The sequence below is a fragment of the Clytia hemisphaerica genome, unplaced genomic scaffold (assembly GCF_902728285.1).
Source record: "Clytia hemisphaerica strain Z4C2 unplaced genomic scaffold, Clytia hemisphaerica genome assembly, whole genome shotgun sequence".
Taxonomy (NCBI): Eukaryota; Metazoa; Cnidaria; class Hydrozoa; order Leptothecata; family Clytiidae; genus Clytia; species Clytia hemisphaerica.
The window spans coordinates 39696-55688 of NW_027103392.1; the positions used below are offsets into that span (position 1 = coordinate 39696).

The window sequence follows — 15993 nt, forward strand, 5'->3', positions numbered from 1 at the left end:
TTGAAATAAAGGATTCAGTAGTCTTTCTGCCTTAGAGTTGAAAAAATTTCAAAATGCAATTTGTCATATTTTTCAAAATTTTAAGTTCAGGTTAAAAAAAAAGTGGGGAGAACATTTGCGATACCATAATTTTCTGGGCTTATTGTTTCCACCTTTATAACTACAACTGCTAGCTAAAAAAAACACAATCATACCTTTACTAGAAAAGGCAGAATTCATTTTTAGAAAACCTTGGTTTTTGCGAAAATCTCCACGTAAATCAGAGGCACGAAAGGCAGAGGCACTTTAGAGTAATTTTTGTGGAAAATATTTAACTAAAAATGACTTTCTTATCATCTTAGCATGAAAGCAATAGAAATAACATAGTATATACACTTTAAAACTCTTTGCAGCCTTATCATAAGCCTTAACTTGGGTTTCGGTGACGGTCGATGACGGCCTACAAGCCTCCAGTCCTCACCATTGATGTACAGTTATACTAAAGAATAATGCAGAAGCTTACTTCAAACACTGACTAAACTACAAACAAGAAGCAATACATAACATTTCCAACCAATAAAACAAACCATTTTCCACTAAATAAACACAAAAAGTTAGTTACAGCAGTCCATGTGCTCTTAATTTCCCAAAGAATATTTTGCTTGATTTCCTAGTTTGTTTTGACTGTTAAAATCGAAAGTGGGGGGTTTCAAACTAATAGTTTGTTTACATTTTCTCTCCGTCATATAAGACATATCCCAGGATCCCGCACGGAGAACGTATATTTACGGCCTCGGCTATTGCTTAAAACGTAAATTTACGGCCTCGACGTGGTAAAGGTTTTAAGGCCAGGCCCAGTTGATTGTTTTGTTCTTGTCCTGGAAGCTTTGATAAATGAGTCAGTTGGTCGGTCGGTTGCTAAAATTGGAACCTTTTTTCATTTTCCCACCAAAAACCTCAATTTTTGAAATTCCTCAAGCAATCGCGCAGTACAGGGGTCACACTACTGGCTACAGGAATTGACAGCAAATGATTAAAGCCAATATTTTTGGTTTTTCTGAAGGACTAAAGGTATAGGAAGCATTACTGAAGGCGGCATAAGACTGGGACTATTTATATAAAAGATATGGACAAAAAAAGCACTTTTTTGGGCGATGATTAAGATTTTACTTAGAAACTTAAAATTCTCTTACCCTTCTCATGCTGCCTTGATATGAGCAAGGGAACCATGTTGGCCACCTCTACTAAAAATTTCAGATCAAAACAAACAAGGAATAAATAAATTCCTGTAACTCAATGAAAATTGTAAAAAGCTGGTTTTTGGCTGTTTCTGATTCTAAAGTGCTATTTTTTGGTTAAAGCTTCGATTTGTTTGGATTTCTAGAAAGATTATCCATTCATTGTGAATATATTTTTTATTTGAAAGTAATTGCTTCATGGAATAAAAAGATATAGTCAAATCTTGTAGGGTCAATTTTCAAAAAGACCTTGCCTAAATTGATTTTGCATTTCGCCACACAAAAGTAGTCATTTCAAAAAATCAAAATCGAAAGTGCTTCATATCTCCAGATAGCGAAATTCTCAGACCATGGTTCTGACATTTTTCTTAATCAGCATAAAATTTGTGATCGATTGGTATATAATATGTCTATGTTTAAAGTTAAAAGAAATCTTTTTTCAAGCAAGCAGTGGCGGAGATGTTTACAGTGTTGTTCCAAAACTCTACCGCCACTTTTTTCACGTAAACCACCCTGACGCCCTATAACTTTTCCCGCATTTAAAAATTGTGTTTCCACAACACAAACAAACGTGATCTAAAGAATTAATAGACCTTTTAAAGATCTGTAAAAAGCTCTCTACTCCCAAATAGTTCTAGAACCTGAAAAAACCAAGATAATTGATAAGATATCCAATCTTTAAATAAAGATTGAATATGAAACTTCACGAAGAAAAACAAACCTTAAGCAAAGAAATTGCCTTTATAGCTCATTTTCCATGAAAAATAGAATTTTTTTTTGATATTTAAGTGGAGGAACTCAAATGTGCATGTTCCAAAAGGCAAAACAATGGAAATGCGTTAATCCGATCAGCTGACCAAAATGACACAAAAATTACAAAATGGCCTGTCAAGACTTTTTAATATCTTTTTATTTGGTAAAGCAATCAATTTCAAATAAAAAGTATCTCGACAAGGAATAGATAAGCTTTTCATAGCCAATTACAATTAGCTTTTACCAAAAAAAATATATCAAAGATCCAATTTCAGCCATTTTCAGCCAAATCCAACTTTTGTTTTTGCTGGGGCTTTATGGAAACTTATCCTGTCCATGTGTAAACATTCCCTTATGTTTCAGATGTACTTGACTACCAGTTGTAAAACGGGGATAAGACGGGGGTTGGCCGAATTAGTCTTAGCTCACCTTCACCTGAAAATAAACCTCAGAGTACATGCACCAAAGATCAATTTTTGTCTAAAATGTATGATTTTATTGACTGTTCAGGACTGTTTGGTATTTTAAAGCTTTTTGTGTGTCAAATATGGCATTATTACTCTAATCTAAGCATTTCAAGCCTGGGGAACTTTCACAAGCCACCAAGAAAATTTTGAAAAGGCATGAAAAGTAAGATACCGAAAAATTCACCTGGTACCAACCTGCTTCATTTGCAATGGTTTTGCTATCAATGAGTCACAGCTCTTGAATGATATACTTTTTAAAGAGAAATGCGTTTGAAATAGGTTGCTATACTTTGTTATCCACAGAAAACGAGAAAAGTGCTTAATATTAAGCACTATTCTCTGCATTTTTTTTGAAAATTCTAATCTATTGTTACAAAAAGGATCATAATATTGACTGAAAAAGTTTTTTAGAGGTAATTTCGACCTGTTAAGATATGCAGACATCTGGCAAATAGGTCAAACCCTTAAAATATACGAACGGCAGTTAAAGGGTTAAATAAGAAAAAAACTATTTCAAGGCCTGGAATTGCACATATATTTTGGAAACTAATACATTTTTAATTCAGTCAAAATTTTCAGGTATTTGTTTCTATGCTAAATAAAATTGATAAAATGACGTAGCAGATAATTTAAAGAGTGAGAAACAAAAAACTCAAAAATACTTTTCATGTAGATTTGCTTTAAAAAAAGTTTTTCTCAACTCAGTTTAGCAAACCTTGGGGCAGTGTAGAGAGCGGAATAATTGGTTTAGGGAGCTGAAATTTGGCACACACCTTCCTTAAGTTAAAACTTAGGGGTATATTTTTTTTCATTTTCTTAAATTTTGCTTTTTTCGTGAGTTATTCCCATTTTTTTGCGCTTATTTAACGTCATAAAAGTCGAAATAATTGACGTCAAACATTTTGTAAGAGCCAGAAATAGATTTTTATTCATTGCTGATGTCAAATATTACTCGATCTCCCTGGGTTTACAAATTCTTTAATTTCACAACCGAGCCTTCCCTTATCCTGAGCTCCCATCATGTGGGCTTTGTAATTGTGCTTTTCTTAATCCGGAGTACCCATTCATTACCCTGTGACTCATAATTCTAACTTTACAATTAAAGGCCTTCCCTTATCCTGAGTACCCATCACCCTGAGCCTTCTCTATTCTTGAGTGTCCTGTTTACAAAAAAATGTTTACAATTGGACCTTCCACTTTCAAGGCCTGTTTCCATCGATCGCGCGAGCGTGCACGCTAGGGCAAAATTTCCTAAAATAGCCTATTGACGTCACGAATTAAATTTTCTTGTACACAAAAAGTGTACGCTCTTGTAAGCTTTTGTGCTCTTTTCTACGCTGAAAATATTCAACTTTTTTGAGCGTACAGGAGCGCACATCTCAATTGATAATTTTTCAACCAATCAAGAAAGAAAAACTGCGGAGTAAACAAAAAAATGTAAACATACAGATTGTGTATGTTTTTGATGGAAATCAAACATTGATCGCGCGGAGTGTGCGGCCAAATCTATTTTAAGAATTTTGGCCTAGCGTGCACGCTCGCGCGATCGATGGAAACAGGCCTTCACACCTATACTGAAGTTGAGCCCAGTGCTTTAGCACGTTACAGTACATTATTGATATTTTAGGAAAAACACTGACATGTCAAATGAAGATCACGTTTTTATCTTTGGGCAGTAAAACGTAATGAGACGTAATGACAAAAGACGTCATTTTTAGCATATTTACATTTGGCTACACAGCATTTTTAAACTGCACTTTGTCACCATAAGAGATGTCTCCTTTCTGTTTATAATTCTATATCATGACAAAGAATATCTTTAAACACCAGAAGAATTTCCTAAAAATTATTTTTTTGATATTATCATATTATCTGGTCTTTAAAATTACATTGTGTATTCCTGCTTTATAAGCATCTGAACATTTAAATCATGGACCAATCATAATGTAGTTCAAAATTGTGAGTTTAAAAAGAGATATTGGAATTATGAAATTCTCAGCCATGTTAAATCATATGTCAATATCAGAGATATGTTAAAACATACACTTATTTATCAGAAAGGATCAAGCTAAATATTCTAACATTTTTACTGTGATTAACTAAGAAGTCAGACATTTCTTCTTTCTTTCTTTCAAAGGAATTTTTTTTTTGAACGTTTAACTTTCATATCATTTTAGTGAATTAAAATAGGAATTCATATAAAATTATAAAAAATGGCAGGTGAACTTGATCGACAATATAAACTTGTAGTCGTCGGCGGTGGTGGTGTCGGTAAAAGTGCCTTGACCATTCAATTCATCCAGTCTCATTTTGTACAAGATTACGATCCGACTATAGAAGATTCATATAGGAAACAATGTGTCATCGATGATCGTGTAGCACATTTAGATAGTAAGTATAATGTTCTGAAAATCATTTTTCTTGTTTATAATAAATGTATCTGTCAAACTTATTTCAAGGCTTAGTTCTTAATTGCTTTACATTTTCTTCAGGTTAGAGAAAATGAAAGTACTTTTTGTTTTCTTTATAATAATGTTTCTTGTTTTATTTTCTTTCAGTTCTCGATACAGCTGGACAAGAGGTAAAACTTCTTGCTTTTTTCAATCGTTGTATGTTTTACATTGCCGTTTATCTAACAGAATAATGATGTCCGATATATATTGTTCTGATTACAAAAGATTGTGTAAACCTTATGTCCTACTTTAATACGAAATACTACGGATCACATTTACTTTTTCATTTTACCAACAAGTTTTTATAGTGGAGACACACTTCTCTCATATCTCTGCATCACAGATTTATTTTAATTCATCTTTAATTATGGATGTCTGTTTTATCACGAAAATCTTCCAAAGTCTGTTTTAATAAGGCACTTACGACTTTAATCTTCTTAATTCTGATGTATTTCTTCTTCGAATAGGAATTCAGTGCTATGAGAGAACAATATATGAGAACTGGTGAAGGATTCTTATTAGTATTCTCAGTGACAGACAAATCAAGGTATATTTATGACATGTTTTGCTAACTATCCCTAAAAAATGAACTCGACATCAAAACATTTTTTTGCCAAATTCTATGCATTCAAAAATTTCTCTATAACTTTCAACCCGATCAAGAACCTTTTAACAAGTTTTAGCTTAGAATAGAACTTGTTATTTATAATATCTTTGTCCTTTCCTTTCAGTTTCGACGAAATACCAAGGTTTCACACACAAATTCTTCGTGTAAAAGACAAGTGAGTGGCTATAATATATTTTAGTGATCTTCTTTTTCAACGATTTTAAATTCTGTGATTATTAGCATTGTAATTTTAATATATCAAATTTCTAAAGAAGTACGCTTACCGTTTTCTGTCATAACGAAAACCATCACTTCTTGATGATAGTGCTTGAGAAATTCCACTTTACAAAGAGAAGGATACCTCTATCGAACCCACACCCTTCTGTGTTACAATAACCGAAATAACATGTTTTTTTCTTTACTTTCAGAGATGAATTTCCCATGATTTTAGTCGGTAACAAATCTGATTTGGAAAATGAAAGGACGGTATCAACTGCAGAAGCACAAGAATTAGGACGAAAATTAAAAGTAAAACATTTTGTTTTTTGAGAAAACACTTGTAATTTGATTTAAGTTCGTTCATCTCTTTATGATTTTATGCACTTAGAATTAGAAGTTAAAGTGAAATCTGTCGCATTTCGTAAGGAACCATTTTGTAAATACCCTTCCTTGCCTCTAAATTCCAATTCGTTTTTATTTTCTTTTAAGATTTCTTATTTGGAGTCTAGCGCAAAACAACGAATTAACGTCGACGCAGCTTTCCACGATTTGGTTCGATCGATTAGAAGGTCTAACGAAGTCATCGAATCCCCTGTCAAAGGAAAGAAAAAGAAGAAGTGTATTATTTTGTAAATTGGAAAAAGGAAGGAAGAAACATTATTACCAGCCAAATTCTTTTTCACAAAAAAAATTATCCACGTTGTAATAGTCATCATCAAATTTTTCAATCAATCTACTGCAAGGATCAGGGATCCCTGTTTCTATAATCTATACAGGCTAAAGCAAAAGAACCGACCCAATATAACATGTGCTGTCAGTGATGTTTTTTTAAAAAACGAAGTGAATCAAAGTTGATGAACTCTATCGACTGGATTTTAAAGCCAGATACTGGACAATGTGTAAACATAAACAATATATGAAAGTACATAGAGAGAAAAACTAATTATTATTATTATTATAACTATTATTATTCAATTTCATTTTACAATTTTTTGATTTTTTTGTGCCTTTTTTTAGTTCTTTTTTTTCAATTTATTATGTTGAACCATACAAATCAATTATCCTTTTACCGCATGAATAAAATAAAAAATTTACCCAAACTTTGTATTTTTTTGAGTTAGGGTCTAGTTTTCTGGTCAACTATTTTTTAATATACGATGAGGCTTTGTGGGTAGCATTTTTTGATTTCTTTTGCAAATTAACTGATCGTATTTTGGTTTTGTAAAGAGATGTAAATTAACCTTTTAGATGACGTTCTGTTCAATTGAAAGGTAAATTTTTACTTGAATAATATGAATAAACATTAAAAAAATTTTTTTTTGTTTTTCATGAAATATATTTTATCAACGAACTTTTTTCCTGCCTAATTGTACATAAAGAAAAATTACTTTCACTGCACTTTGTCTTTTTTTAAAGAAGTGTGTGAACCCACATTAAAATATTTAGTTGTTTTTTTGTGACACATAATTTTTTCCTTCGAATTCCTTCAGACTTGAGCCTTTTGCCAAAAACATTCTTGAGCCTATTGCAAACTTGAGTTGACTAAGTATGAATTACCCAAAATACTAACTAAAGTTTTGTATGAACAATACCAAAAATTTGCCGTATACTTTTACTTTATGGCCTTTCTGAAAAGTCGGTTAGGTGATGTTCAGCAGGGGGAACTCGATTCCGCCAACTTTTTCCCTGATTTCCGTCAAAGCGTCTGAAAAAGAACAAAAATAGAAACAAAAATAGAAAAACAGCAAAGCTGGTTAGCAATCCTTTCAAGGTGTGAAGAAGAAAACTCGAAATTACTTCTCATCAAAGTGAAGATATTAGACCGCCCTCGCTCTCAAGAAAAGAAAGTGTTGATTTTTCCGGTCTAGATTTGTGCCGGTTTTCAAATTCTTGCGGTTAGGTAAGCCAGCGGTAACAAATGCAAAAAAATAAAAATGGTAGCAAAAGGTTCGATTATTTTGCACCCAACCTTCATCTGTTCATGTTCATGTTCATGCTGAATACCACTCACTGCTACACTGCTCACTGTCTTCCTAAAGAAATTCTCATTATATCATCAGGCAATCAGGATAAGGAACAGCATAAGGTAATGTATTAAAATATTTTTTTTATTGAATACTACTTTAAGAGTCACTGTTGCTTTTATGAGAGTTGTCTTTCAAAAAATATGCCTTTCATTTTTTCTCTCCAACCCAGTAGTTAAGGACACGATCAATAATATGAGACCAATTTTGGCCTACTTGTGGACATTGATACCATGTGTTAAACTTTTATCAATTATTTGAACATAGTGAATATTGACAAATATCAGTGGATATGTTATCTTCAAAAATTGATAAATCTTTAACACTGTTGAGGTCCTGTGTCACAACGATCAAATCAAGACAACTTATTAACACCTAAAGTGATGACAAAAAAATGATAAAAATTTAAACAAGGTATCTAAAACTTTAATTTGACCTTGAAATTAAAAAAATCCTTCGGACAGACCCAAAAATAATAATTTTTTATCAAATTTGACAGGTTTCAGGCTCAAAAACAATGAAATGATAATTTTATAACAGATTGAAGTTCAAAACTTGGTAATTTTTATCATAAATTTGTGGGAAACTGCCAAAATTTGGGTCGTTTATTTTTAACTCTTTGTTTTGATACATATCTCTTTAAACTATACGCAGAACTACAATTTCGAATAACTTGAACAAACATAGATAAAAACTTAACCAAAACTAGTATGTACTTGTAAATATTACACTAATAAAGTAGTGTGTTAAAATATTATCAAAATTGACATAAATGGTTAAAAAATGACCAATTGTTTGCATATTAGCGAAATCAGAAAAAGATAGAATTCAAATGATAAAAATGTTAACAGACAATAGAAGATAATATTTTAACAATATACTTTCTGTTATAGTTTTATTAGTCTTTGCCACTTAAAGATACTCAATCAAGACTTTCAAAATGCTCAAGAAGCTGATCTACAACCTAATTAAAAACACCCTAGAATAAATCAAACACTAATATAACAAAAACTGATAAAATACAAAACAGAACTAACGTGAAACACCATAACAGCCAGTAACAGCGTTTTCTCCAAATCTAGAGTACTTACAAATTACGAATTTTCATACTCTATTACCAGACGGTGTCAATCGAAGGAATCGAACGCCGAATCAATTGAACGCAATTGAACACAATCGAATAATTGCGATTCGATTGTCGAACGCAATCGAATCGCAATCGAATATTACCCAGGATTTGCCATTCGATTGCTTCGATTACGTTCGATTGTATTCGATTATGTTCGAGTACGTTCGATTGAAATGATTTAGATTTTATTCGCTTTCGTACTATACTTAATAAGCGCTCGGCGGCCCCACGCTAAAAAGCTCTAACAGAGTGATCCAATTTAATTTAATTGCAATCAAACTCATCGAACATAATCGTAATCGAACCAATGGAACATAGTCAACTATTAATCGAACCAATCTAACCTTACTCGAACGCAATCGAACACAATCGAATATTACCCAGGAATCGGCCGTTCGATTGAGATTCGATTACGTTCGACAATCGAATCGCAATTATTCGATCGCGTTCGATTACGTTCGATTGGTTCGATTGCGATTTTTGTTCGAAGTTGTTCGATTGACACCGTCTGGCTATTATCCTGAAACGTTGCATCCGCATATCTTTAACTGGTCACATTTAAAGATTGGTTATCTGTAAATACATTTCTGCAATTTAGTTTCACTAATTTAAAAGTTTTGGAACCCTGATTTGAAACCTAAAAATTGCCCCAAATTGAGTTAAAACTTGATATGTTATATTTTTCCTTGCTAAGATTAAGTTCAATTTTTGCCAAAATTGTTAGAAATTTATCATTTTTGTGTCCAAAATGCATGCAACAATCGTTATTTCTATCTGATAAATTCACTTTCTCATGAAATTGTCTAAAATTTAATTTACTAGGTTCCAAGGGCAGCAAACCATTTTCGTAATTTGCTGAGTGTACCAGTACAAATTTTATCAATATTTGTTAACGCTCTGATAAATTTTTGTGAATATTTAATATGGCTAAATTAAACATAGTAAAAATTTTTTCATTGGGGGGATTTCAGACTTTTTAGACTTTCATTGAATTGATAAAAAGTTAACAATGTTAATTTTTTATCATATCTTTGTCAAAAATGAAGTTTTTAGTTTGTTAAAAAAAAATATTTAAAGAACGTAGTAATATCTGACTTCTGTTAAATTTTCGACCCATGACAATTAAAATTCAGAAACTTATTAACAAAACAAATTTTTGGACAATTTTATGATGTCCACAATGGTGTCTCATATTATTGATCGTGTCCTTAACTGTTAACACATCTTGTCACTCTTGCTAGATCGTTTAAGAGCTTTCAGTTGAATTTATTATGGTCATAGTTCCTTTTTATTTCATTGGAGGTACGTATTTTTCTAGTTTTCTTCTTGCACATCAGTTTCCAGTCGAACCAAATCGAACCCAATCAACCGATTGAAATTCGATTGTGGAGCGCAATCGAATCTCAATCGAACGTCAAAATTCTGGGTCATATTGGATTGGTTCGATTGTTGTTCAACTGCATTCGATTGTCGTTGTTCGACTGCGTTCGATTGCCGTTTAATCGTCTTTCAACTGCGTTTGATTGCTCTATGCTCTAAAGAAGGCCGATTTTCCATCGTAAATCAAAGAAGAGTGTTTGACGCCCTCTGATGTCCGGAAAACATACAATCCACCACTTTCGTCATACTTTCTCAACCGTATGGAAAGAATATGATTTGTCATGTGACCTAATTCGGCAATTTATCCTTCCGCCCTCATGATAACACTTGCTTTTCTTATCCCGCCTTTACTCTCTTCGGGCCGAATCCTTAGGTCACAGTTCAAAACCACATGTTTTCCCGTGCAAAAAAAAGAAGCGCTTCAATGTTAGCCAAGCAAAAGAACGGGAGCCATGACGCTACCGCCAGCACCGTGCAATCGAACGTAATCGAATCTCAATCGAACGCAATGGAATATCAATCGAATCTGAAAATTGCGGTAATACTCGATTGAGACTCGATTGCATTTGACAATCGAATTTCAATCGGTCGATTGTGTTCGATTTGGTTCGACTGGTTCGATCGTCGGTTCTGTTCGCTTGAGATCGTCTGGCAGTTTAGGTGCAGATGATTTCTCTTCAATTCCGCGCTGCAACACCCGTATGTATGGCCAGTTTGAAAAGGAGGGCTTTGACACGCAATTATATGACAAAAAAAGAATAATTTTCCACCCTAGGCAGTGTGGCTCGAATCCTTCAGATCCTTGGTTAGAAAAAGCTTATATATACCGTGAGATCGGGTAACTTGCATCAGTGGAGGCAAACATGCATAGACCTCAAATGAATGACCTGTCTGGTCATTAAAATACAACCACGCAGCTCCGCATGTAGCTCTACTCTACCATTTTTGTTTTGATTTTTGACTTTGTATTTTAATGACCAGCCAGGTCTTTTTTTTGAGCGAGGGCTATGCATGTTAGCCTCCACTGATACAAGTTAGGCGGTCATCGAAAGATTGTACCCAATCTCACAGTACCTGTTTACTTTTTACTTGCCAGATTGCAACAAGGCCAGGCCCAATTGATAGTTTGGTTCACGTCCTCCGACCGATTGTAAATATTCACTTTGAGTCGGAAAAACTCTGGGTGCGCCACAAAAAAGTTTCTCTCTTTAAAACTAATTTTCTCGAAATCTAAAGATTTATAAAGAACCATTCCTATCCCATTGGAAAGAAGAAAAATAAACTTAAAACATTTTGATGGGTCATTTATTGAATTTGGTTTATTAGATCAAAAGTTATGTTTAACTGAATAAAAAAGTTACTTTCTGAAAGTGCTCAAAAACGTTAAAAATCGACCTATCAAATTAAACAGAAGCGTAATTATTTGAAACATCAGTATTTTTGTTTTAGTCATCAAAAATGATAAATAGTTGTCTAAATCACCTTTTGTTATATAAAGGAAGGTTTAATTACATTAAAAGGAAGAAAATTCGTCGAAAAAAGCCAAAAAATCTTGTAAAAATTCAAAAAAATACATCAAATATGGGTTTCTAGGTTCATCCAGCCTTACATAGACTTTATCCCGTCTACAACCAAAAATCTGAAGAAAATCTTGATAAAAGTAAATTAAAATGATTTTGATGAAGATTCTAAACCGTTTTGATCCATCAGTTTCAAAATTTATGTGTTTAATTACTGAAAAATGTTTTTAATCATGTAAAGCCTATTGCGATTGCTAGTTTTAAAATAAAACTTTGATAGGGGCGATTTTTAACGTTTTCGGGTACTTTCTGAAAGCAACTTTTTTATATTCAATTAAGCATAACTTTTGATCTATTGAGCCAAATTTATTAAATGACCCATAAAATTTAAGTTTATCTTTCTTTCCAATATAATAGGAATGATTCTTTTAAAAAATTTGATTTTGAGAAAATCAGTTTCAAAGAGGAAACTTTTTTGTGGCGCACCCGGTGTAAACCCTCGAATGTGACTCAGCCTGATTTTTGAAAAAAAATGTTTACATGAAAGTAGGTAAAAGCAAGATATCTGTAAAAAAAGAATTTTTCAGCTCGAAAAACGCATCTTTATCTATAAGAATCACTATTACTAGGCATACATCAATGTTCTTAGCCAAATTACTCAGTTTTTTGATGAGATTTTTTTTTGTTCACAAAGTTTTGAATATGAAAGAATATTTCAAGAGTATGAAATTTTCGTTTTTTTTATAAGAAATAAACAACTAATTTTAATAGATCGTCACTATTTGTGTTCTGAATGATTGTTTAACGGTAATGCTCACGTAGATATCAATTTTATATATATGTGTTTAATGCATAACCAGGTAGGTCCATAAAAGTATCACTTGTTACATAATGGAAATACATTTCCTGATGCACAAAATCGTTTTGTGTCTATATTCATTACAATCAATTTAATACCCTTGTTTTTAGCCTTTTTTTGACATATTTTTAAATTGACATTTTAGGTTTTTGAACATAACTGTTGAACCAATGAAGTAAAATTAAAAAGTAATACACCAAATTTTAAGTGCTGCAAATAAGGAAATTTCATTTGGCCGGTAATTTTTCGAGCTTAACGAGAATGATTTGAGAAAGGAGTCTGGTGGAACCCCCTTAGAAAACTTTGTCTGAAATGATCTTTAGATTGGCTAAACACTTTAAAGTCTATCCCTCTTTTAATTAGAAGCGCTACTTTAGAAGTATTTATCTAAGCCTCTAGTTTCTAAAGTTTAACCAGACAAAATGAAAAACTGAGCTTCAGAATGGCTGGTAGACAGTATCTGCAGGTGCAGCAACCAAGGTCAATGACCACTATACCACAGCTGAATTAAGCTACCTGCTTATAGGTTAAATATGAAACTATACAAAACGAAAGTGAGTCTAGGCCGCTCCCCAAGAGAGCACGAGCCCTAATATTTTTTCTCTCGCTGCCTTCAGGGGAAAACAAAAGTGATGGATATTCTTCGAAGGAAGAACTTGCCAAAAAAAAACCCTAGACAAAAAGATGTCTTTCGAGGTTGCGAATGGATCCTGCAAAGATGAAAAAATTTTGACGAGGCGATTTTTTGGCAAACCCAAAAACTTTAATTTTTTTCTTTCCTCAAACTAAAAAGTTTACGGTTTTTGGGCAATCAAGGCAAAATCAGCAAAAAAGCTGGTGTTTTTCGTAAATCTGCTTTGTTTTTCATTTTCACATTTATGGGGAAGAATGAAATGTTTAGAAGATAATTTATTCGATATGAGGATTCCCATTTCCGTACAATCGCGATTCCCTAGGGAAACCCATATTTGGATGTTGTTCCTCCCAATGCTGCACGCAAGCACTTAAGCTAAAGTCCTGGCAGGATTGTTACACGTGTTGTTGCACAGAGGCGACTGAGGATCCCATTCCCACTCGCAGTGGTTCACTTGGCTAGCGAATGAACCTTCGCCCGGGTCAACCCATGTCATGTGAGGGGAATTGGGTAGTCAGTCCAAGCTCATTGAAAGCGTACCTTGTGAAAATAGCCTTAAAGCCTCCTGCAACTCAACGAGATAAAAATGGAAATTTGGTGGAAAGATTTGATTTTAGGGGGTGGACAACAGGAACTTTCAGATAAAAAGGTGCTCAGAAATCCAGTCAATTTTTTCAAAGTGCTATGGAAATTCCGCTCTTTTTTAATTTTAAAAACCCTTGGAAATTCTATAAAATTTATATATTCCAGATTTTTCCACCAAAAATCTAGGAGTTCCAATTGATTTTTTATTGGAAATCCAAGAATTTAAAAAAAACATCTTACTAAAAATCTGCTGTTCCAGTCCACCCCTCTGTTGCAGACTTTAACTGGAAGAGCCTAATAAACAAAAAAACCTCTGCCTAGACTAAATCGTATTCAATTCTTTAAGCTGAACCTCTTGCTGATCTGACTTCTATATCAATCAAATATAATTTTCGGTATAGAATTCAACCATACTCGCTTTCTTCTCTATAAATTTTTGAGGGCTTACTGATTCTATTTGCTAGGCCTTGATTTTTAAACACTTAAGTAAAATTTTTACTTAAGAAATAACTTTGCATAGGTAATTGGGTGAGTGTATGAGGCTGGGCAAAATTTCTGCAAAATAGCCTACCGGCAATGCGAGGATCTAGGTAGGTGTATTCTCAGGTATTCTCACCCGTAGATCTTTTTCTTTGGAAGTTGCTCTTCAATATAGTTTTCAGTTTAAAACTTCCTTAAAATTTATACCTTGGCTTCATATTTAGCACTGAGGTGAAGATGGTTTGAACTAAAAAGCTTTTGCTTGAAATGAAAAAAAAACTTATTGCTTTCTTTATGCTACAAGGTTTTCACTAAATGGCTCCTGAAATGAGGGCTTCCCTTAATATTAATCCTAAATATTGATAGCTAGGTATTTTTACAAAATTTGGTACTTGCGATCCCAAATTTGCAAGATTTTTATGGACCTTCAAAAATATTTCAGTGATAGAAATGAGTTACTGGGACCTGAATTTTTATTTCTCTTCTGACTTTATATACAGTATAACTAGATATTTTTGTCCGTAATTACTAATTGAGATAAAATATATAATCTTTTTATTTAGGTTTGATGCACAAAGGTGATACCAAATCGTCGAATACTGCATCACTGCAGCAAAACTTTGAAATCAAGAAGACACATTCCTTCTTGTCAATTATGAGTCACAAGAAAGCAAATGCTAATTCTTTGCCAAGACAAAAAACAGTGAGCTTTTAGATATTTTGTGGAAACTTTGCAGGTTATCATATATAGAAGGTTTTTGGATTGAATATAAAACCAGCTTTACAATAATATTTTAAAGTAAAAAAAAAATTGAAAACATTTTGCAAAACATCACTTCTCAATTTTCTTGAAAAATATCCTGATACAATTATTTTATTTAGGTTCATTCTGGTTGGCTTTGGAAGAAAGGATTAATGAAATCCCCTTTGGCTAATCGGAGATGGTTTGAAATTAAGGGTGATCAACTGTATTATTTCAAATCCAAGGGTGTAAGTTGATGACCCTTTTTTTATGAAACTATAATCAATCTCCCGTTCAATAATATACAATTATAATTCATTCTTTCAGTATTTTTAACCCTATTTTTAAAAGGGGGGAGTGTTTTCTGCCAACCTTGCGCTTTTTTGTTAATAGCTCACTGGAGGAGTTTATTTGAAACTCTGAAACTTTTTGACTTTTAATATTATCTTATTAGCAATTTCATGTATACCAAATTTTACTATCATACAGCTACTAGATCAGGTTTTATAAGTTTTTTTGTGCAGGCATGTCATAAAATCCAACTAAAACCCTGTAAAACCTCAGAATCTTAAATTTGGCATAACTTTTGATGTAGTTATCCAATTAACTTGAAATTTCGACAGGTTTTAGGTATCAAGATGTTTCAGATAATTTAAAAAAATGATGACTTCATCAAAAATGGTGTCATTATTTTTTGAAAAATTTTACTCATCGTCAGCATCAATTTTAACAGCTAATCTTTTTGCTGTGTTTAAAAGCAGCAAATATGTTAAAGAAATTCATTTTGGCTTTCAGAAAATCAAAACAGGACTTAATTATCTTTATTCTACAAGGTCAGAGGTAAATCTAAAACTTTGTTATACCTTCACCATCTGTACAATGACGTCATCAAGCCAATTTTTTTTTGTGAATACTTTTCATGCT

The 15993-nt window shown here is 32.8% G+C and overlaps 2 protein-coding genes across 3 annotated transcripts in view; both read left to right on the forward strand.

The window, feature by feature from the left end:
* The first annotated feature begins 4607 nt into the window (after positions 1-4607).
* Positions 4608-7067, forward strand: LOC136824846 (ras-like protein RAS2). The gene is made up of 6 exons (XM_067080817.1): positions 4608-4828; positions 4996-5018; positions 5358-5437; positions 5622-5672; positions 5926-6025; positions 6206-7067. The coding sequence occupies exons 1-6, from the start codon at positions 4651-4653 to the stop codon at positions 6347-6349; spliced, it is 576 nt and encodes a 191-aa protein (XP_066936918.1). The 5' UTR covers positions 4608-4650; the 3' UTR covers positions 6350-7067.
* A 581-nt stretch (positions 7068-7648) lies between these two features.
* Positions 7649-15993, forward strand: part of LOC136824847 (rho GTPase-activating protein 24-like) — a 31352-nt gene continuing 23007 nt past the window's right edge. For both annotated transcript variants that reach the window (XM_067080819.1, XM_067080820.1), the window contains exons 1-3: positions 7649-7802; positions 14891-15030; positions 15210-15317. In XM_067080819.1, the coding sequence (XP_066936920.1) occupies positions 14896-15030; positions 15210-15317 (243 nt within the window). In that variant the 5' untranslated portion in view covers positions 7649-7802; positions 14891-14895. The remainder of the gene's footprint in view (positions 7803-14890; positions 15031-15209; positions 15318-15993) is intronic.